The sequence below is a fragment of the Mesocricetus auratus genome, unplaced genomic scaffold, assembly GCF_017639785.1.
Source record: "Mesocricetus auratus isolate SY011 unplaced genomic scaffold, BCM_Maur_2.0 Super-Scaffold_4256, whole genome shotgun sequence".
Taxonomy (NCBI): domain Eukaryota; kingdom Metazoa; phylum Chordata; class Mammalia; order Rodentia; family Cricetidae; genus Mesocricetus; species Mesocricetus auratus.
In genome coordinates, this window is record NW_024429182.1 from 63864507 (window position 1) to 63886478 (window position 21972).

The window sequence follows — 21972 nt, forward strand, 5'->3', positions numbered from 1 at the left end:
ATTTTCCCCAGCTCTGGGGGTTGTATTAGCCCCTTCATTACCTTGAGTGAGTTCTAAAGTTTCACCTGAGTTCTGATGACATGCACACTACCTCAAACCAGGCACAGCTGTATAGGAAGTTATGACAAAGCTGAAGCCACAGGCATGAGCCAATGTTTGGGGTTTTCAGTTGGCACCCTGGGGATTGTACCAGGGACTTAGCATATGCTGGGCAAGTGTTGTGCTACTGAACTGCATGCCCAGATACTGTGGTCATTTGAAGCAAGATCACAGGCTGGCCTTGAACCTGTGATGCTTCTGCCTCAGCAGGTGCCTCCAAGTGCTAAGATTATAAGCCTGCATCACCCCACTCGGCCAGAACCTGCGTGTTTAAAACCATTGCTTTGTCTACCACTGAAACACAGAAAGAAAAACAAGCTTTTGTGAGCAGCATTTACAAGTTAGAACACAGCTGGAATCTAAGTTCGGCACGTCCCTTAACTGACGCTCCTTCAAGAAAGCCAGCAGCTTTGGCAAAGCAGTGTCCTTTCCAGCTTGATCCCAAGGTAGTACAGTGTCAACTGAACACTTCTCTTTTCAAGTTAGAGCCTTATCACAGGGCGATTTCAAAGGCCTCAGTGAGAAATGTTAGATGGCAAAGCCCTGCTAAACTGACAGGATATGAGTAGTCTCTTAAAAAAAAAAAGCAAACCAAACCCACAAACTGAAACATCTCAGACATCTGCTCTCCTTTGCAGGGAAAATGACCCCTGACACCAAGTTCTGAAATACAGAGACATTCTGTGTTACTAGCAAGCAGTAGCACAAACCCAGGGGGAGCTGGAGAGAGAGGAGAGCTTAAGCGACAGTCGGACAGGGCTGCTCTTGCCCCTTTCTGGGTCAGTACTGAGACCCAGTGTACCATACCTTGCTCTTCCAGGATGCCGTTGGGCATCTTCTTGTCGTTGTTGCTGACCACGGATTTCCTCTGCTTCCTGAACCTTAGAGGCATAAGATGCGCATTAGGTCTCTGCACAGAGGGAACCCCCAAGCCCTGAGTGCCTTGATACCCACCAGGTAAGCCCGGTAAAGCTCTTTCTGCTGCTCATGGCTGAGCCTTGAGCGGCGGAGGCCGGCCAGCTGGTGTCTGAGCTGTTTGGGCCCACACCCCCAGCCTCCAGCACACTCATTTCCTCATAGGAGCTGGTTAGGGCACGTCAGCGCCTGGGGACACTCCTACCTGAAGAAGTAGGCTGCGAGGAGGAGTAGGAGGAGGAGCAGAGGCAGCAGCAGCCAGGTGAGCAGTGGCTGGGAGGTCCCAGGGTCCGGAGGGCCTGTGGGTAGGCAGATGGCAGAGGGCAGAGGCCCTATCAGGATCCTGGGCAGGGGTGAGGGAGGATTCCCACAGCACACAGTTTGCAAATTATCTCCCATCAGTTCTTGGGGCAGAGGAATGTGATAGTATAACTTGTCCGAGGCCCCTTCCTGTACCTCAATGAGTCTTGCTCGTCAGTTATTTCTCTGAGTACCTCAGGCCAGCTCCTCTCCACAGTGGTGGAGGAAGGTGGATCCCCCTCAGGGAACAGTTGTTGTGTCCCAGCCCAGTTGGGGCAGGAACACCAGGCATACAGGAACAGGCTGGCCCCAATGTTGGGTACAGTTCTTGAGGAACAGATACAATGTGGGCTGGCGTTTCAGGGTCGTGGGCTCCCTGTCACGATGTCAGGAGTGCCGAGACTGCTGGCCTTCAGGAATCACCCTTGCTCATCCATCCTGCACACTAGCAGGCCCACCTTCCTCAGAGAGACTACATCCCTGTCCTCACTCCTTGGCTCTGGTGACCTTGTGATCATCAACTCACCACACTCTCAAGGCCCGTTAGGGTGCTCTCTTACGGCCACAAAGTTCCCACCCAAAGGGCTCCACCAGAAGCCCGCTTCTCCAGCCAACCAGCTTGGCTCCTCTCTTGAACCTGAGGGTTAAACACTGGAGTTGAGGACCACATGCTGCTAGGGGTGAGCATGTTCCCCATGGAAGGGTCCTGGAAGTCAACAGCTAGATTTTCATCCCCTTGGGTTCCAGAAGTGGCAAATATTGTTCACAAGCTGAGTGTGTGTTGTGGGGTTCACATCCTTCCTCCCATGGGGCCAGCCTAGTCCCTTGAAGCTCAGGGCTCCAGGAAGGAGTTTGAAATCTGGTCATTGCCTTCCCACTCTGTGCATGTAATCTAGAGGCCGTGACCCACAGCCTGCCACCTGTGATCCTGTCCCAGAAGAACAAGGCCAGGTTTGTATTAGGCTAGGAATATCTGTCCCTCCCTCCAGCCCAAATCCACCTATTGCCCTTCAGGAGCAGCCTGGCCCAAGGTTTCCTATCTGTGATTCCAGGGAATGCTATACCCTGGGGTAGGGCCTGGAGCAAATTCTAGCCTGAGCTGCCAAGAGCTACCTAGAGCTGAAGGGCAGAGTTGAGCTACTGCCAGGGAGTCCCAATGCTCAGGGTACCCTGATTCAACTCCATCCACTTTTGGTCAAAGGCCATTGGGAAGTGTGGGCAGCCTCCTTCTTCTTTTCCAGAAATGCTCACTATCTTTTCTCGGTATGTCGCCATGGTGAAACTACTCACTTCTGCATTGCCCAGAGGTCAGTCTCTGGCTCAGCCTCTGCTCTGCAAGAGCAGTCACTAGACTGGCCAGCCACGAGGTCCTCTCTGGCCTCTGGACCCTGCCAAAGACTTGAGGGACCAGCCTCCATGTCTGTGTTCTTTGAATACAGCCTGCGGTAACAGACATGGGGATCCTACAAGGCATGGGTTGGATGACCCAAGCTGTAGATGGGTTGTCACACAGGCGGAACAGGTGACTGACGCAGGGGGCCCACTATCCCTCAAGTTGGTTCCTGTGACTTCTAATGAGGGTTGTCCAGAAAGGCAGAGGTCAGGACCAGTACTCCCCAGGCTTTCCAAGGGCAGCATGAACATCCAAAGCCAGACTGCTTGGTGTGGCACACAGGGAGCCACGTGGGGCTTGCTCTGGCTACAGGGTGTCAGGTCCTATGGGAAGATGGCTTCAGTGCTTCTTACCTTGAACATTGCAAAGGAAGAAATCCATACTTTATATAAAAGTTTTGAAGTTGTCAGTATTGGTCAGTGATTAGGTTTAAATTTAACTTTGATCAATAGTGTGGGCCAGAGAAGAAACCCTTTGTAAACTGGGACAATATCCCCTTGGCCGTGGTGATGCTCCACCCAGGGAGGCATGAGGCCTCCCAGAGGACATCCTACAATCACTTTCTGCTTCCAATTCCCACTGACTCTGGGTCTCTAGATGGTTCAGCCTTTTCCCTAATGTGCTGTTGCATTTCCCAACTGTATGAGTACATGTATGTTCACAAGGATTTTGGGCCTAGGCATGTGTGTATACACACATTTGCTTACACATAATCTGGTCCTGACACTGGAAAGACAATGGTTTGTGCGTATGTGTGTATGTGGGGGGGGCTGGAACTTTTTACTTTGGTCGCAGATTCCCCCAGTAACTCATCTGCTGTTCAGAGGGACCCATGCAGTAGGGCATGGGTCAGCTGCGGGGGGGAGCGCTCGTTCCAGACCCTATGGAGCTTGCACCAATCTGCAACAGGGTACTCCTCCAATGAGGGGGCATTCTACATCTCTAAGGGGTCCCCAGTGGAGAACTTTCTGGGTGCTAGTCCATAAAGCGTCATGCACCAGAGGCCTGTGATAAACATTCTAAGTCGCAGACACAGTGAATACACATAGGCTAGCTGCTTTGCTCCCCTGGCATGAAGTTGTCAATGCATCATCTTTTACATTTTCTCTTATGAAGCTATGTTCTTAAACGTGCAGGTTTGGTAAATAAATAGACTCACTACCCCATCCTGTCATCCAAGATCACATATGTTGCAGGAAGTACTGTTATTTTATGAATTGTTAGGAAAGGAAAAACCCCAAACTAATGATTATGCAGAATCCTTTACTTGACACATCCCAACGCTAATGCTATGCATGAAGCAGCCAGATGAAACACACTCCGAGCAGTTCCCCGGTTCACCACTCCCACTGACCCCGGAGAGCTGCCATGCTAGGTGAGGCTCTTCATTCTGTGCCCTAGCTGCTTGCAGTCCTGCAATTTGGATGGGCCCAGATCGCATGGTTATTTGAGGCTATTCCCCACTTTGCTTTTCCCTGTACTTCTACTTTTAGACTTAAAAAAGGAGATATTTACTTCTATTTATGCGTGTGCATGTGTGTCCGTCTTTGTGTGTTTGTACCATGTGTGTGCAAGTGCTTGTGTAGTCCAGAAGAAGGTGTGTGATCTCCTGGAGCTGAAGTTTCAGTCAGTGGTGTGTGAAGGGCCATGTGGGTGCTGGGAACTGAACTCGGGTCCTCAGGAAGAGCAACCAGTGCTCTTAACCATTGAGCCCTCCCTTCAGCACAGAACTTATGCACTTTGTCTCACCAGGGTTTCTCTATGGCATCTCCGAAAAGTAGACCCTTGTGTCCATGACACACACTGTCAAACAACAGTAGAAAGTGTTAAACAGTCCTTAAAACAACCGGCGTCCATGCTTCTCTGAGGTTTATGAGGAAGTCGCTTTCTCCTGGACACTAATGATCCCTCCACTTTTAGTTAGGCAAGAACACAGTGGCATTTTAACTCCATATTCTCTAATCTCTAGAGTTCGGTCCCTTTGCATAATGATTAAAATGGAATTCATTAGATACTTTGATTCTTTCCTGGTTGTGTTTGACATCTCCTAATAGCTTCCACTGTCAACTTGACACAGGCCAGAATTACCTGGAGGATTCCTCATTCAGGTGGGCCTGCGGGCATGTCAGTGGGGGCATTCTATTGATCATCAATTGATGTAGGAGACCTCAGACCACTGTAGGCAGCATCATCCCTAAGTAGGCGGTCTTGAGCATGAGCCAGTGAGGGAGCCTGCAAGCAGTGTTCCTCCTTGGTTTCTGCTTTAGTTCCCGTTTGAGCCCCCGCTCTGACTTCCCTTTATGAGGGACCATGATCGGGATGTGTGAGTCAAATAAACCCTTGCCTCCCTGGGTGCTTTTGGTCACGCTGTTTATCATGGCCGTAACAAAGCAAACTAAAGCAGCATCCATTTTCCTACGGTGCTATTTACATGTTCATTTTTAAGGATCCTTCCTGTATGTATTATGGATGATAACATTTTCTTACAATTTTTACATATTTATAATGAATTCTTTGTCTAAGAAAATGAGTCGCAATGAATATTGAATTCATTTTGACCAATGATGAAAAGAAGCCATTTCCTGTTGTTCCAGCACATTCTGGCAATGTACTAACCCTCGAGATACTTAGTACTTTTTCAGGGGTCAGATCTTTTAAGAGCACTTGGGGTGCCTTCCCAAGTTCCAGGACAAAGGAGTTGTCCTGTAACTTGAGGCCTACGTAGCTCCTGATAGTGTGACCACAGATGTTGCTAAGCGTGCCGAGGCCCGGAAGAGACCTAACCAGAATTTGCTTCTGTTCTGGGTGCTGAGGTCATGTGACAGTCCTCTCTTCCTGAGAGTAACACTTCCTGCCCACAATATTATGAACCAATAAATCTTGCTTTCAAGTGAACCGGAAAGCCCTAAACATGGACGGTGAGGCCACCCTGAGGGAGAATCAGGTACCACCTGTGCGGTTGTCATGGAACTCTGACAACTCCTACCGTTACCACGGGGAGAAGGATGCTCTGTTCCCAAGGCTTCAAGATGTTCATAGGGACATGCTGACAGTCTTCTAGGTGCCCCTAAATAGCAAGCTGATTAGTGTTGGTGAGGGAAGTTAGGGACATGGGTTGAAAGACTTTAGTGAATGTTCGAGAAGGTCACTGTCCTTGGGATAGGTCTGGGATTTCCTAGGATACAGGACACTGCTGAGGACCTGCCTGTGGAAAGCCACCTGCAGAGAGGCATGCACTGTAGTGTCCGAGTTGTTTTTTCTGTGGTTGTGGATTTCCCTTGGGGTGTCAAGGCAAGGAGGAAGACAGTGTAGCTAGCCCAGTCTGATGTTTGCCTTCACTGCAGGGCAGCATGTCTTCCCTCCCCTTAGGGCCGTCACTGTCTCTGTAGGGTATTATCTAGGGTTAGGAAACCCTGTAAAGCCCTTGAGTGTGGTGGCACCAACTTCCACTTACTTTTTCTAAAAAGTGTTTCTGTAAGGATATTGACAAATTTGGATTTTTCTCTAAGCCTTGCAAGGATGAAGCATGATGCTGAATTTCATGTGTAAACTAGATCGGGAGCATGGCTGCCAAGACATTTAGAGACAGTCATCAGAGAGGAGTTTTGGCTGATATTAACACTGAAATCCATAGAATGAGTACAGCAGATGGCCCTCCCTGATGTGGATAGGCCACACCCTATCAGGAATGGAGCAAGTGTGTAGTGAGGGATGGCATGAGGCAGGTGCACAGATAGGGGCTAATAACCTACTAGATTGATGTGACCACCAAGGCACGCTGCAGGGTATCCCTGTCAGCTTCTCATCCTGACCTCACCCATGTGCCCTGAGCCTAGCTCTCCTTGTGTGCAGCACAATCCATTAAAAATCACAACAAGGGAGCTTCGGATTGAAGCAGCAGCATTCCTGGCTTGCATAGACTGGCCAGATGACTGAGTCTTTTTGACCACAGCCAAAGCCAATGCCGAGGAGTGCTGCTGTGTTCCCAAGAATGTCCAGCCTGCTTGTCTCTGTAATACTCACTGCACTGCCAACCAAGAGCCGGGACTGCTACCACCTGGGCCTCATGAGTTGGAGCAAGGAGGCACAGAGAGGTCCAGTAAGTCCCCCAGGGCACTCAGCTAACAAGTAGCTGAGACAGGATTGGAACCCAGGCAGTGAGAGTCAAGAAGACCCACTCTTGTTTTCTCTCCCTTTCCTTGTCCTCTTCCTCACTTTGGCTTTGATGAAATTTACATGTTAGAAAATGCACCTGTTTTTAATGTATGGTGAATAAGTTCCCAGGGTTAGGCAGCTCTAGCTATGATAACACTTTTTTTTAGAGTATTTCTTTGTCTTCTCAGGTCCTGGATATTTCCTCTCAATAGAATCCTACCTTAGTCTACACCATGTGTCCACCTTTGTGTCATTGGGAATATCCTTGAGCTTTCTCCACAATGTCACATGGACACCAGTGTGCTTTTTTCCTCTTCTTATCCTTTAAACCACAAAGTGAGGGAACAGACAAACAAACCCCCCCATCCCTGCCCTGGGATCTATCTGTCCTAACTTTCCCAGGAGGAAAGTCTTGTCCATTCCAACTCCATCCTCTGGAAGTCACCACACACCCAAGAATGCTCCTCACTCATGTCTAAAAATAACACCTGTTTAAAAGGCGAAACCTCACCACATACCAATATTCAGAATATTATAACAGTAATTTCTTGGTCACCATACTAGCACTGTTGTGTGGCTATTTCTTCAATTTCAAACATATTCTCATGAAGAGAAGTCAGAAGCTCACAAAACATAAGAAAGCTGTAAGACCCAGCAGGCCAGGGGTGCAGTTTGGGTGGAGGGACTCTTCAGCAGAGCCCCCTACAAGTTGCACAGGAGACTGCAATGGCACTACTTTCGTGAGCTGTTACCCAGGCAGAGTGGGCTTTCCAGCGAAGCGGCAGCCGCTGAGTCACTTACGCTTCCATATGTAGCTCCAAGAAATTTACAGTCACCCAGGTAGACATGGGTGCAGCCATTTCTTGGGTCTATGGTGGGTGTCCTCTTAGGTAAATAGATGTTTGCTCATATCTCCTCTGCAAAAGTTACACAAGAAACCATCAAACCAATGTTCACACTGGTCAGTGTTTGGTAACAGCTGCTCTTAACAACGCTCTATCTACACAGTCAGGCTTTGCAGAATTTATTGTTAAATTAATTAATTGTATGTGTATGTGAGTGGACACATATACATCACAGGGCACGTGCTGAGGTCAGAGGACAACTTTCAGGAGTCAGTTCTCTCCTTTCCACTGTGTGGGTCCCAGGGATCGAACTCAGGCTGTCAGCCCTGACAGCAGGCACTTTGTCCCCAAGTCATCTTGATGACCCCTTGCAGGCTTTCTCACTCTCTCTCAGCAGGTGGGACAGCCTCCTTGAACACACTTAGATGGCTCTGGTCATGGGTACACACCCAGCTCCCTAGTTGGCACACTGGAAGATTCACTGAACCCCTCTTCCCCAGCAGTCTGAGTGCTCCGGAGGTGGCAGTGTGTGAGGCAGCAGCAGGGGCAGCCGGGATCAGGGTAGGAGCCCTTACCTGCAGTCGTGCTGGTCCAATTGCTGTCTGCTGGGGTGGTGTAGTTGCCCTTACCAGCTCTGGCGAGTGACAAGCTAAAACTTGCCAGTAGGAGTGGACAGAAGGGCTCCATGGCACACCTGCAAGGAGAAAAGGACGTGTTCAGAATGTTTCAGGGTAGCAGGCATTGGACATGGCTATCACTCACCAGGGAGGAAGAAGAAATAAGAGATAAACTCATTATAGCTTTCAAGGCAACCGAGAACTCTGCCTACTGACTTCACAGTTCCTTTTGTCTTCCCTACGCTGTGGTGGTACAGTCACTGTCATCTGAAGGGTCAACAAGAGGACCCATGGATCACGACTCTCACATGGTGAACCAGTGGAGAGTGGGATCAGACCCCAGTTCTGTCCATACTGCTGGCCAAGAGGCATCTTTATGAGTCACTTGGCACCCCGGATATCACATCCCCCACTACCACTGCTCACCTACTTCCCTTTCACAACTGGCCAAGTTGTGTCTATGGTGGGTGTCCTATCTTGAGTAAATAGATGCCAGTGCCTTCCTGTGTGCTTTTTGGGTCCCTCTCACTAGGCTGTCCAAATCCTTTCCCTGTAGATCTGGCTCAGGATCTCCTAGCCAAACAGCTTGAGGCCAGCTTCAGGGTCCTTCTCAACCCTCTCCCATCCAGTGTCTATATGCTCTCCCAACCCACTTCAACAGCTCCCTCCTGGCCTTGCCTGACTGTACTTCCTACTCTGCAGAGCCACTTACAGCTTCAGGAGGGCGCTGTTTACTGGGTTGAAAGATTGCGGGGGCCAGCTTGATAGGTAAGGGGTTCAACACAGAGAAAGCTGTTTCAGACCTAGGACATCACAGGCAGTGACCTCAGACTCACACTTGGGTCCCCATTTTGCCCAATCACCCTCAACCATCATTAGAGGTGGCAGTGATGGTGCCTACCCTGTAGTGTAGAAAACCTTGCTTGAGGACTCCTGAACGGGTAACGGCACCTGCTCAGTGCAGACATGTGGTCCTACCCGTGGAACCTCACCCACAGCCAGCCCAGCGGATCTTTCCCATCCTTAGTGAGAGATATTTTGCTACCCAACGCCTCCATGCAGGATGTGACTGGACCATATCTCAGAACTGAGACCAATAGACACTTAGTGTGCAGGCTGTTCCAATAGGGCACACTGATATTTGTAATTGCTGAGACGGGACTGGAACATGGCAACACCCAGTGCTTCTCGGTGGGCAGCACTGCCAAGGTGAAATGACCCATGACCCCAGACACATTGTTACAACTGCCCCAGAACAGTTAGTCATGGCCACCAGTACATGTGGCCTCTCCTCTCCCTAGTTCCCAAAGGCACACTGTAGATTTATAAAGTGAGCCACAGACACAAGCAGCTCTGTGCTCGAGTGCGAACCTGCTCTAGGCTGCTGTTTGCATGTGTGTTTTGTACACAGTAACCCCTCAAGGATTGAGGACCAGTGACTCCTGGATGCTGAGAGGCTGGGCAAACTTAGGCTGCAGAGTTATAAAGCCCATGCTGGAGGTCAGGACTGCTGGGAACACACACCCTCAACTGGATCCATGCTGCCTAGGCTCTCCTTTGGCGGGCAGCTCCACACAAGTTGCCACACACTGCCTCTTCTCTTTCCAGTCTGTTCCTGAACAATGTCATGGTATTTTACATACGCTAGAGGAAACTGTAGAGTACTTGATTGGGAATTATTAATTGCCTTAATCCAACCCCAGAGAAGTAGAATTCCTGGGTGAAACATTGTGCTTCATCCCAAGCATTAATAACCTTCCTCATCAAGCGCTCAATGACCTAAGAGGAGGCTAGGCCAGCACCCTTGAGGAAGACAAAGCTCAATTTCTTTCTCCTAGTATGGCGGTCTCCAAGTTCCCATAGCTGAAATTCCCGATGGAACCAGTAGAGGGAGATAAACTGTGCAGACATCAAAACCTGTCCAGCCATCTGGTGTCTCTTTATTGTCCCACTTGTGTTCTAAGGCTAGTGACAACCTGTCAGAGGATCCCTGGCCATCCACTCTCAGAAACTTGTGCAGGCTACTTGGTAAGCGGAGACACGAATCTGTGCAGAAATAACGTGTGAAAGAGGAATTAAATCCATGCTGAATTCCAAGGATTTGTAGCTGACTAGTATTTGCTGCGAGCCTGCCAAGTGCTAAGCACAGGCGGCATGGAGCTTGTGCAGTCTGCAGAGCTGGAATGAACAAAGCAGTCTATTCTCAGAAAAACATACTTTATTTTTACTCTACTCAAAACCCACCCATCTATCAACGTGATTATAAGCCTATCCTTCTTATTCCATTGAATACTTTTCCAGCACTTCCCCCAGCAACATTCAAGTACCCTGTTAGGATCTGGACATGCAAAGCTGAGCCAAGTCCTCCTGTCTGTGACCAGGGAAACCTTCCGGACCTGGAAGGGGAGTGCAAAGGCAGCCTCAGCAACCCCTCAGAAATTGCAGAGGCGGGGTCACACAACCAGGGTGTCAGTCACAGTTCCCCAGAAATGAAGCACACAACCAGAACCTTTAGCAAATGGGATGACACAGGTTGGAAGAAGCTGTGCACGACCTGCTGTCATGCAATCTTTGTTGTAAAGCATGGGAACAGCTTCCTAGGGAAAACTGAAGAGCAAGGGTGGGAAGTTTGGGGCTGAAGAATTGAGAAGACTGTGGAGCAATGTGTTAGCTGGTGAGTTGCTCCCTTAGGCTCACTTTCTAGTATAACCCATGTTACTAGAATCACACGGGGGCCCAATACTGGACGTTGGAGCTCTACATCCCTGGAGAGCCAAGTATGAATACCACCATCTCCCTCTCATCTTCCTGGGGGTGGGGATCATCTCTATGCCAAGGGAACATGAATGAAGGCATGGAAGGTGTCATGATATTTTTGTCAGGACCACTGTCCCATTCCCAGGGTCCTTCACTTTGGCACACACATTATCCATGAACCTTAGTTATGTAGTACAGTGAAGGTTCTAGGGGCAGGCTAAGCTTCATCTGTGACAAATCTCCACAGCAGAAAGTCCTTGGTAGGAGGACTGCAAACACTTGAGTAACAATGGACAGGCATTTCACTCTCACCAGCAGCACAGATGATATAAAGCCATGGGGCACGGGCTGCAGTTCAATGTAGGAAGTTCAGATCTGGGAAGGAAGGCACTAGTGCTATGAAATGGTGGCTGGTACCCTATGAACTCTTTTTGGAACACAGCAGAGTTGCCAGGCTTGGATTTTTCTGCCTTTACCACACCTTACGCAGACACCAAACAGAAGTTCTGAGGGTTTGGTTGTCTGTGTGTATAACAAATGTGAGTACAGTTACTTGGGAAGCCATGCAAGTGTGTCAGATCCCGTGCATCAGGAGTTACAATCTATTGGGATCCTTTTCCCTCAACTCCATGTGAGTGCTAGGGACCAAACTTGGGTTCTCTGCAACAGAAGTGTGTGCTCTTAGCTGGACAGTGGTGGCACACACCTTTAATGCTAGCACTTGGGCAGCAGAGGCAGGTGGATCTCTGTGAGTTAGAGGCCAGTCTGATCTGCAGAGTGAGTTCCAGGACAGGTTCCAAAGTTACAGAGAAACCCTGTCTCAAAAAACCAAAAAAAGTACATCCTCTTAACCACTAAGACATTTCTCCAACCCCAAGTATCTGTTTCTAATATCTGTCTTCTATAAAATCAGGACAAGGTGACTCATGTGCAAGGTAATTATTTTTTAATGCTCTAGGAAAAGACAAAAACTCAGATAAAATGATGCTTTTCCATGGCAAAAGAAACAAATCCCTGACCTTTCCGAACTTTTAGGTGTGAATATACTTACAGGGATGAAAGATTTAAACAATTATTTCTTTAAAAGCCATTCATTAAAACCTGCAGACACAGCATGTTTCAGGTATAGCCATGTGACCCTGCCCCTTTGAAGATGGCTTTGCTTATTAAAAAAGAAAAGATGTTCACAGGGAGTCCTCAGCTCAGTGGGTGAAGGGTGGAACTTAATTGCTTTTGAGCAAAGGTAATTGAATGTCTAAATGCAAACATGGAAACATCTTGAAAATGAGGTTGCCAAAGGGGTCCTCATGTTAAGAAAAAAGAAAAACAAAAACAAAAAAGAAAGGAAAAAATCAGGCAGGGAAGAGGGAGAGAAGCTTGGTGATGGGTATCCCTGTCCTGACTGTAGGACACCAGGCAGACATCCTCCAGGGTCTGGGCAGGGAGTTGTCTGAATAGGTAAGAGCGGACCTGCTGGAGGCAGGTATCATCCTGGGCATGCGAAGATGCACAGTGGGGTGACAATCAGGTACTGACCACTAGGAAGGAGGGGAGAAGAGTGGGAAGAAAAGATGGAGAGAGGGAAGGAAGGAGGCAAGGGGGAGAGATAGAGACAGAGAGAGGGAGGAAGAGAGATGGATGCAGATGAGTAATACTCGAGACTCAGCTTATCGGGAAGGACCCGTAAGCCTATGAGTCTGTCAGCAGGTCTGGTAGAGAACAATTTCAATTCCCTATGTATGTGGTACATGCTAATTTGCATAATTCCAATTATTCACCAAGCCCTCTTGAAGATGAGTAAGAAGTGAAGAGCCTCTTCTATAGGAATTCAGTCTCTTTCATCAAGGCAACAAGACCAGATCGTGGAAATCACAGGCTCCCACTCAGTAGCACATTTTCACAGTCCATAAAACTGTGTTTCATCAACAAGGAGTAAGTGTCTGGTCAACTCTAGCCAGGCACTGGTTCAGAGAACAGGAAGCTAACAGCATTTCTCTCAGTGGGGCCATATAGGGCACATGTAGCCAGACTCTTAGGAATACGTTTTGGTTTTCCCCGAAGGAAAAACTTTCCAACCTGAGAAGACAGAAGACCCTGAAAATCCACAAGTGGTGACTGCATGAAGACTGCATAAAACTAATGGATGGGAGCCACACAGAACAGTGAATGGGGGTGGGAACCGCATAAGCCAGTGAATAAGGGCCACATAAAATTACAATGAATGGGGGTTGTATACGATCAGTGAGTGGAAGTCACGCTCAACTCTTTTTCCATTAAAAGTTACATGGAAACAGAGGCAGGTAATTTGTTGGAATAACCTTTTGATCTTACTTAACCCAAATTTTCACCAGTGAGTGGATATTAGTGATTAAGGAAAAAAACGGAAGAAAATAAGTTCAATATCAATTTTAAAAGGAATGATAAACCACGGGCATAGCAAGGACTCTGCCCTCAGCGCCCTCTGCCACTGTCCCTTTCTCAATCAGAAAAGTTCATGGTGCTAATGGAAGGCACTGTCAACGCCTATAAAGGAAAGCTGAAATGTGACGCTCACCCACTGGGAACGGAACTCTGAATTCTTTCTGTGCCAGTCAGCTTTTCATGACTGTGACAAAAACCCCGAGGAAACACCATCCATGGATTAATCGGCTGAAGAGGTCAGAGCCCTTATGACCCTATCGTTGCCCACAGGACAAGTGTTTAGGGGATGTCTCATGCCATAACTGTTTTCACGCTCACCACTGTATGTTCATGTTAATAAGCATGTCCAGATGTTGTTAGCTGTGAAGTCACTACCACACGAGGTGTGGCTTTGCAGTGATGGCGGTCTTGCTCCACCCACTTCTGTCTTCCAGTCCCTTGGTCACTCGGCTGTCCTGAGCAGCTACCTCATTCTTATCTGCTTCAGCATCTCGCTTGCATCCTGGGCCTCTCATCAGTCACCATGGATGGTCTGCTCTCCATATCAGCCCTCCACACTGTGCAGATGACCCTGACTCGATCATTGATGACAGCTGTCCATCCGTCCACCTGCCTCCTGCTGCCTGAAGCCCCCTGTCAGCTCCTCTCTGCGCTTGAACATGCTTTTCTGCGAGAGTCACCTCATGGTCTTGTATTACTTGCAAGGGTGGCTGGTGGCAGGGGGAGAGGGGAGGCTGAGTCCCCACAGCACCTAGTAAAATTGTAGGAGTGCTGCCAGGAGATGGGGAAGCAGGTATCTGAGGCTGGGGACCCAGTGTGTTTGAAAGGACAAGACAGATATGTGCTGTTCCTTTAGGGCCACCGGCCCTCGCACGGCTGGTAACTCCTTCTCTGAGCCCTCATTCTGTCAGAGCCCCAAGGACACTCAGTGGGGCTGTGAGGCTCTGCTTTCAGGGACAAGGAGGCATAGGAGGCGGTCCCTCTAGTTTTACCAAGTCTGCTGGTAGCCCGGGCACCGCTCCATTTCCCCTCCGGTCACATCTTGCACCCTGTTCATGAACTATCCAGATGCACCTGGGGTCTTGGGAAGAGACACCTGTGCAATGTGGGCAGTGTTTGGGGAGCCCTCCAGGGACGGGGCAGACACTTACAATGGTAGAGTCGGAGAAAGATCACCTCCTCCCTTCATGACTTTTATTTGACTTTATCTGGGCTATAAATCAGCTAGTGATGACCTTCGATCAAGACCCATAAATAAACCAACACTTCCATTACTGCCTGCAGGGGAGATGCGAAAGCGTTTTTTTTTTGATAGACTAATGTTCTCTGTGCTGAAATCAGCTTCTACAATCTCGGGATAATTGCCACAGCAAATGTGCCAATCGCCTGGGCACCTGACTCTACCAGTGCCTTTAAACTAAGTGTGTGTGTGTGCAAGTCAGAAGAGGGTCTCTGATCCCCTGGAGCTGGAGTTACTGGAGACTGTGAGCTACCCAACAGGGGTGCTGGGAACCAAAGTGGGCCCTCTGCAAGAGCAGGAGTAAGATCTCTTAAGCATCTCCCTGTCCCTTCCTTTCTTTTTCATATCCTTCCTTCATTCCTTCCCCCACCACCCCCCCCCCATCACCATGGGGCAGCTTCTGGAGCTAGAGGATAGAAAGAGCCTCTAATTACAGACAATGGCAAATCTCACCACCCCCTTCTGAGTTGTCTGTCAGACCCACTGCCCTAGGGCATGGCAGTCAGCAGAGTCTCAGCCAACATTGCTCAGCTTCCAGAAGTAGCAAGAACCTTCCGCATGAGCAGAGTGAGTCACAGAATGCGGATCCTGGTTGGGTCAATGAGACCTGCTTTAATTGGGCCACAAGACAGGAGATTTAAGAGGCAGGTGACACAGATCTGCAAGGGATGTGGCTTCCAGCTAGAAGCTGTTGCACAGACACCATCGATCCACCTGCCTGCTACAAAGCTCTGTAGGAAGAAGGCACACACAAGTAGCCCCACACCACCAGGAGGCAGCACAACGATTCCCACTCCATTGAGGCCAAGAGGAAACAGGCTGGAGAGCTATGGTCTGTGGCCTCATTAGGATTCATTGGGCTAGCTTATGCCATCCATGGTCACTGGGAATAGAAAGTGTGAGAAAGAATATGAAGGGACTATATTCCAGAAGTGAAGAGATGAGCATTATCCCCCTGAGACAGTGATATTAGCAGCCCATCAGAGATCCTAGGGAAACAGTCAATGTCTTCTCTTGATGGGGGCTGGGGTGATAAGAGAGACATGCTTTTGTCAAAATCCATCACGCCCTAGGCTTGAGGTATGGGCATTTCTACCCTTATTATGTAATTGCATCTTTAAAAGGGGGGTGCTTTTAGAACATAGTGAAAAACTGGGCCTGTAGTTCAGTGGTTAGAACGTTGGCAGCATTCGAAACCCTGGGTACAATCTCCAGCATGAGACAAGATGGAGTGAGGCCATGTGCACACCTGTAACCAAGAGGATCAGAAGTTCAAGACTGTCCTTGGCTACTTAGTACATTCAGAGTGCCAAGTCAGTCTGAGTTATAGGAAATGTTGCCTCAAAAACAGAGAAACCAAAGCCAGTGTCCAGATCCCTTCTAGTAAGCTGACTCCAACTTGTAGCTTCTGTACTATGATGTATTTTCACTCATAAATTAACACTCTGGGACCCTAACTCCCAGGTAGGGAAACACAGCTCTCTGAGTGTCTCGAAGGGGCAGAGGGGACAGGCAGAAAGGATGCTATCCAAATGGCACCAGCATGTATTTATTATTGTGATTCTATTTTGCCTTGATGGTATGCTGTACCAAACCTTTAGTGGGGCTTACCACATGTTTCCCATGCCTCCTTTGTTAAGAAAGGGTGTAGTACATAGGCGTGATGCTCATGCAAGCAAATGTAAGGTAAACTCATGCCCGCAGATGCACTGACAGCCAACTATATGCACTCAGACTGGTCATCTCAGCAGCAGAAAAGGGGCCTGGTTTCTCCTTCCTAGCTGGTCCAGCATGAAGTAGAGAGTGGCAACAAGGTGAGACTGTAGTTCTCCATGCCATCGATAGTAAAATATGTATTCTATACCCTTCCCCAGGAGCACTCGGGCTAGGTTGAAACGAGGCTGCACACATTAGTTCCAGGGCTTGGACAGGTTCACCCCTTACAACCTCTCAGGCACCAAAGAAGCTGTGCATGTTCAATGCTCACATGGCTGGGTATGCCAGAAAGGGTATAAAATGCTTCTCTGAGTTATAATGCAGGGACTTTGCTTTTCTTTGCTGCAATTTGGGACCAGATTTTCTCACCAAATAACCAGAGGAGCAGTTATAAATAATTCATGCACATTGTTTGGCTCAATTAACACTGCTCACGTGGCAGGGACAGTTCTTTGAAGTCAGTTCTTTCTTGAGGGACATTGACACACCCCCGCTGGACCAGGCCACGCATCTGCCCTAATTAGATATTTACACAAGAGACCCAAGTGAAGAGGGTGGATTTATTTTTAATAAAAGAAGATTAAAACACGTGTATCCACAGCAAATTAAGGAAGACTAAACCGAATTAAAATCCTCCCACAACTTGGCATGGTGAGGGGCTGAAAATGAGGTGCCTTGCTTGAAATTATGAAATGATGTAGCGTGGAGTCAGGAAATAAAAATCAGGCATCCCCTCTCCCCAGTTTCCTTTCCCAACGTCCTGTAGGAGTTCCAGCGAGGATGCCAGGGAGTGTCACATGCCCTCTGTCTCTGGAGAGCCATTCTAAGCCCAGCCTGCATGTCCACCTGTGGAGCAGCAGCCATCGGCTGTGAGCAAAGAGGTAGATGGGGGTGTTTCAGCAAGAAACAGGGTGACGCTGGATGACCTTGGGCTACATAGTGATGCAGGCCACACCTGAGCTCCTCAAAGAAAAAAAAAGGCTGGGTATCTAGACTTTACGTGGATGGACATGCTTTTAAATATTCCAAATTAATGCAAAATCTTAGAACCTTAAGCAAGAACCTCTTTACAGTGGCTCCACACAGAGATGTGACCATTAAATGCAGAAACACATTTCTTATCGACAGAAAGCTGGGACCTAGGTGTTTCCAGTTGCTTTGTCCATAAAAACAAACGACTTGAAGCAATGCACTTCAGTATCAGGAAGGAAGGGGTTAAAGCTACACTAAAAACAAGTGTGTTGAAGAGATAAACAAATGCCATCTCATGCTAAGGGGTTGGATTCAGAGAGGGTGCTGGGAGAGGCCAGTATGGGCCGTTCCCCCCACTTGCCTTTCCGGCTCCTGCCTCAGCAGCCACCTGCTCTCTGCATCTCAGTCATTCGGAGTCTGTGCTTGGGACCTTCCCTAGCATATGCTCTACCAGGAAAATTCCTCCCGATTTTTCACCTGTCTGGCTCATGCCAGCCTCTGCAGGAACCCATGCCTCCCTTGCAACACTGCTCCCCACCCATTTCTAGTACTGAAACATCACTGATTCACCACCTTCCTGCCTGATGCATAATGCATCGAGGAACCATGTGCTCCCCACGGTCTTTTTCTAATGCCGAGGTGACCACAACCCAGAAAGACCACAATCTATTTGTCCCAGACATGCATATCTAGAAAAAGAGTCAGAGTCATATTCTAGTCCAATTCAAGTCAGTTTGTGGTAGCTTCATTCATTCATGCATCTACGGATTTAGCCACTCACCCATTCATTCATATGCAGTCATTTAACTATTTAGTGACACTGTGTCCAAAGTTGAACAAAATAAAGCAAGCCTTTCCACCCCTTTTACAGATCAGGCTACTACAGCAAAACACCTCAGATTGTATAGTTCTAAAGTTTGGAACCCCCAGATGAAACTGCCGGCACACTCAGTGTCTAGAAAAGGATTTACTTCTTGGTTCCTAGATAGCTCTGCCTCCTAAGGTAGATGTCTGTCAAGCTCCTTTCAGGCCCTGGCTCCTGGCGCTGCTCAGAGGTGGGATTCACAGGCTGGGTGTGTAGCACAGTAGTAGATTGTTTGCCGAATATGTGCAAGACCCCAGGTTTAATCTCCATCACCACAAAAAAGCAAAAACAAAGACATACAGAATCCTCCCTCCTCTTCCAGATCATCACATTGGTCACCCTAACAGAAATCCTCCCAGCTCTTTGCTGTAGGATGGCTCTGCACTCCTGGTCTCAATGAGGATGTCCTCTTGGCCTCCCTGGGCCCAGACAATGGTAAGACTGCATTCTCGGAGCAGCAAGAGAACTTCAGGAGAAAGCAAGAGAGAGTGGTGGTGGGGGTCGGGTGAGTGTGTTAGTTCCAGGGTTACATTTCATTTTATTGATGCTCTGTTGGCAAACTACAATCAGCAGCATATAATTATAGAAAATTATAACAGCAGCGCAGCAGCGAACCCAAAAGCTACCCTTTGGGAATATTAATAAGTAGGTACACCCCTCTTTAGTAGTAAATGCACACCAATTTCATAAAATGGCTTGCTTTCACACTGGGACACATCACGAAGCTCATGCATTTTTAAAGAAATGCTGATTTTAGTGTGACCAGGAGATAGTCATAGAGATTATTTTTTATTTGTCCAGATGTGTTTGTTCATTGGTTCAACAGGTATTTCCCATATCTGGGAAGGGGTCTGGTTTAACTGGTAAGGCTAGACAAATATGTTCCCTTTAAGTGTTTCTACCCTAACTCGGGGGGGGGGGGAGCAGGTACTGTCCTGTAGAAGATTTCAGTAGGCTCAAGGTATTTCTTCCTTACCCATCCACCTAAACAGACTGGGTTCTGGAGAAGCCATGGTGACTAAGCTTGTATCCTCAACCTCAGCACACTTCCGGGAGCATGAAGGGCTGCTCTTCCAAGGCTGGCACACTGGAGTCATGCCTGCATGGCTCCCGAGCTGAGCAGAGGGTCCCAGGTAACAAATGGCTGCCATCAGAAAGCCTTCCCAAGGAGCCGAGCAGTGGTGGCGCACGCCTTTAATCCCAGCACTCGGGAGGCAGAGGCAGGCGGATCTCTGTGAGTTCGAGGCTGGGCTGGACCGATAGCCTCCAAAACAATACAGAGAAACCCTGTCTCGAAAAACCAAAAAAAAAAAAAAAAAAAAAAAAAAGCCTTCCTAAGGCCTGGGGCCCTCACCAGTCCTGCCTTGGAGGACAGAATGGTGTTCTTGAGTTTTTTTTATGTGCTGCTAAGCCACAGTGGACAGCAGTACTGGAGACTGTTACTATTCAGTAGGAGGTGAAGCTGGTCTGGCTCTCACAAGGCAAGGGCAGGCAGAAGTTACATTGCTGCCTAGGGAGGTGCTGAGCTCAGAGAGCTTTGATACAAGAGCAGCCTTGAGCATTTTAGTGGCTTGAGGTCGGCCTGGCAGTGCACTGAGGACAGGGGGACAGATGGGTGAGGCGCACACCTGGGCTCAATATCTGTCACTCTGCTGCTTCCTGCCTCTCAGAGACTATCCTCCTTAGGCTGAGGCTCTATGATCTGAGACCCTGTGCCACTAGGATGAGAACCCAGATGAGCCCTGTTCAGAATTTGCTCTGAGCCAGCAAGGGGACAGTGACCACTGTCTACTACACAAGTGCTCCCGGAACCATCTCTGCTCCAGCTCATCTGGAGCACCCATAGCTGAGCACCTCCTGAACCTGGGTACCAACATGAGGAGGCATGGATGCGAGAGGGGATTCCAAGTTGCTCACAGCCCAGCGAGGCAGACACACAATAGGGAAGCGCTGAGTGTTGGGGAGTCAACTGACACGTGTTCGAGAAGGGGGTTTCATGTGATTAAAGTGTTATTGGTTAACGTTTTGTGGGCTCTGCTCAGCTTAGCACTTGAACTTGAAATAGAAATCTGAAACTAGATGCAAGATTCCGGGAGCGGTTTCTGCACTTGCACATTTAACTGGAGGTCAAATGCCAAAGATGGCCAGCAGATGGCGCGACAGGGAAGTCATGGAAATGGCTACTCACACCAGCCCCTTCCTTAACTAACTCCCTGAATCCCCAAAGGTCACCCTCTGACCAGCATCTCTAGAGATTTACTTCATAAATGTGGTTTTCTAGTCCCATCACTACACAGATAATAACTGCAGCAATACTGTGACAAACTTCTCAAATCCTCTTTCTACATTCACACATTGTTGAAGCGATTAATTAGGAATTAACCTTTTAAGGCACATCCGAATTCCACCTACCAGGCACCCTTACCCCCATCTCCTCACTTTCAATTCAATTCTATGATCCGTGGGTCCCTCATTCCTCCCTCAGTCAAGAAATTTAACACCCGGTGAACGTTCCTTGGCTGAAGGGAGCGAGGAGGAAATTACCCATCAAATAGCATAGGGCGCTGGCTTTCTTCCCACAGCATTGAATCCCCCATACATATTAAAATCAATTATTCTGGAGACTATAACTCACAGTGCATACATATACATATCCGGGAGACCCTAAAGATGACGGGGCAATGCCTCTGGGGACACCTGATTTCACCTGCCAGCTGCTTAATGGGTCTGCTATTGGTTATTTAATACCCCAACAAGGACAGCCACTGGGAGAAAAATTGCTGGCTGCATAGCCTCTCCCTGGATGTGTAGATGGTGCCCATTCCTCACCGAGTGGGCAGCCTTGTTATTTCTCAGCCAAGGAAATGGGTTAGTTCCCAGCCAAGCCTTTTCTGCAGAGCCAGGCATGTGGCAGGAGCCTGGTTTCCAAGTCCCTTGGCTCTTCCATTTTCCAACTGCAAGAGCAGCTTGGGCAAATCATGCAGATTGGGGACGTTGTATAGGGGAACACTGAGGATATGAATGAGTAAGGCCAGTTGTGCAGAGAGAATGGCAGGGGCTGAAGGGGCTGGGAAAGTCAAGCCTTGTTCCCAGGCCACATGGGGCCTCCCTTCTGGGGACTGCCCAGAAGGACTTGGGAATGGGTGAATGAGTGAATGAATAAATGAATGTCCCTTAGGACTGTGATATGCCCTATAAACACAGTGACCAATTCTTGTTTCCCTTGGACTGTTGGTTTATGGCTATGGCTGGGTATGGCCCTGCCCTTTCTTTTTCACCAAGGGTTTGAGAAGCCAATCACACGTCCCCCTGACTATGTGCCACAGTGGATGGGTAAGCACCACACAGAAATGAGAGGGAAATTCTGTTGTCTTTATATGGAAATCACCCCCCAAGGTAAACAACCCTCACTATTTCAACAATAATATTTAGAAGATTAAGAAATTGAGGAATCCTAAGCATTAAGTGCAAAACTCTTGTTTGTTTGTTTGAGCATCTTTTTACCAATGGTTGTTGTCTCTGCAGCATGCCCATTGGAAATGGCTAGATCTCAGAAAATTAAGACACCTGCTGCCGTCCACAAACTGAGTGGCCTTGGACCAGCTTTGCCTCTCTCTGGGTGCATAAAACGAGCAAAGCATAAACTCTCATGCCTCCAGGTAAGTTGGAGAGCTGAG

The 21972-nt window shown here is 48.4% G+C and overlaps 1 protein-coding gene and 1 long non-coding RNA gene across 6 annotated transcripts in view; one reads left to right on the top strand and one right to left on the bottom strand.

Moving 5' to 3' along the window:
- Positions 1-21972, bottom strand: part of Ptpre (protein tyrosine phosphatase receptor type E) — a 139894-nt gene that overhangs the window by 33126 nt on the left and 84796 nt on the right. For 2 of the 3 annotated variants that reach the window (XM_040752549.1, XM_040752555.1), the window contains 3 exons: positions 8283-8401; positions 1220-1313; positions 907-980 (listed from right to left, as the gene is read on the bottom strand). In XM_040752549.1, the coding sequence (XP_040608483.1) occupies positions 907-980; positions 1220-1313; positions 8283-8394 (280 nt within the window). In that variant the 5' untranslated portion in view covers positions 8395-8401. Of the gene's footprint in view, positions 1-906; positions 981-1053; positions 1183-1219; positions 1314-8282; positions 8402-21972 lie in introns of those variants that run through there. The other variant, XM_040752561.1, reaches the window with a different exon arrangement.
- Positions 730-14181, top strand: LOC110341195. 3 transcript variants are annotated; one of them, XR_002383076.2, is made up of 3 exons: positions 730-1056; positions 1180-1276; positions 13937-14181. It is a non-coding gene; the product is annotated as an uncharacterized LOC110341195 (long non-coding RNA). The 3 variants fall into 3 exon arrangements; XR_005879490.1 differs by lacking the exon at positions 13937-14181 and adding an exon at positions 13143-13928; XR_005879489.1 differs by lacking the exon at positions 13937-14181 and having other exon boundaries at positions 1180-1277.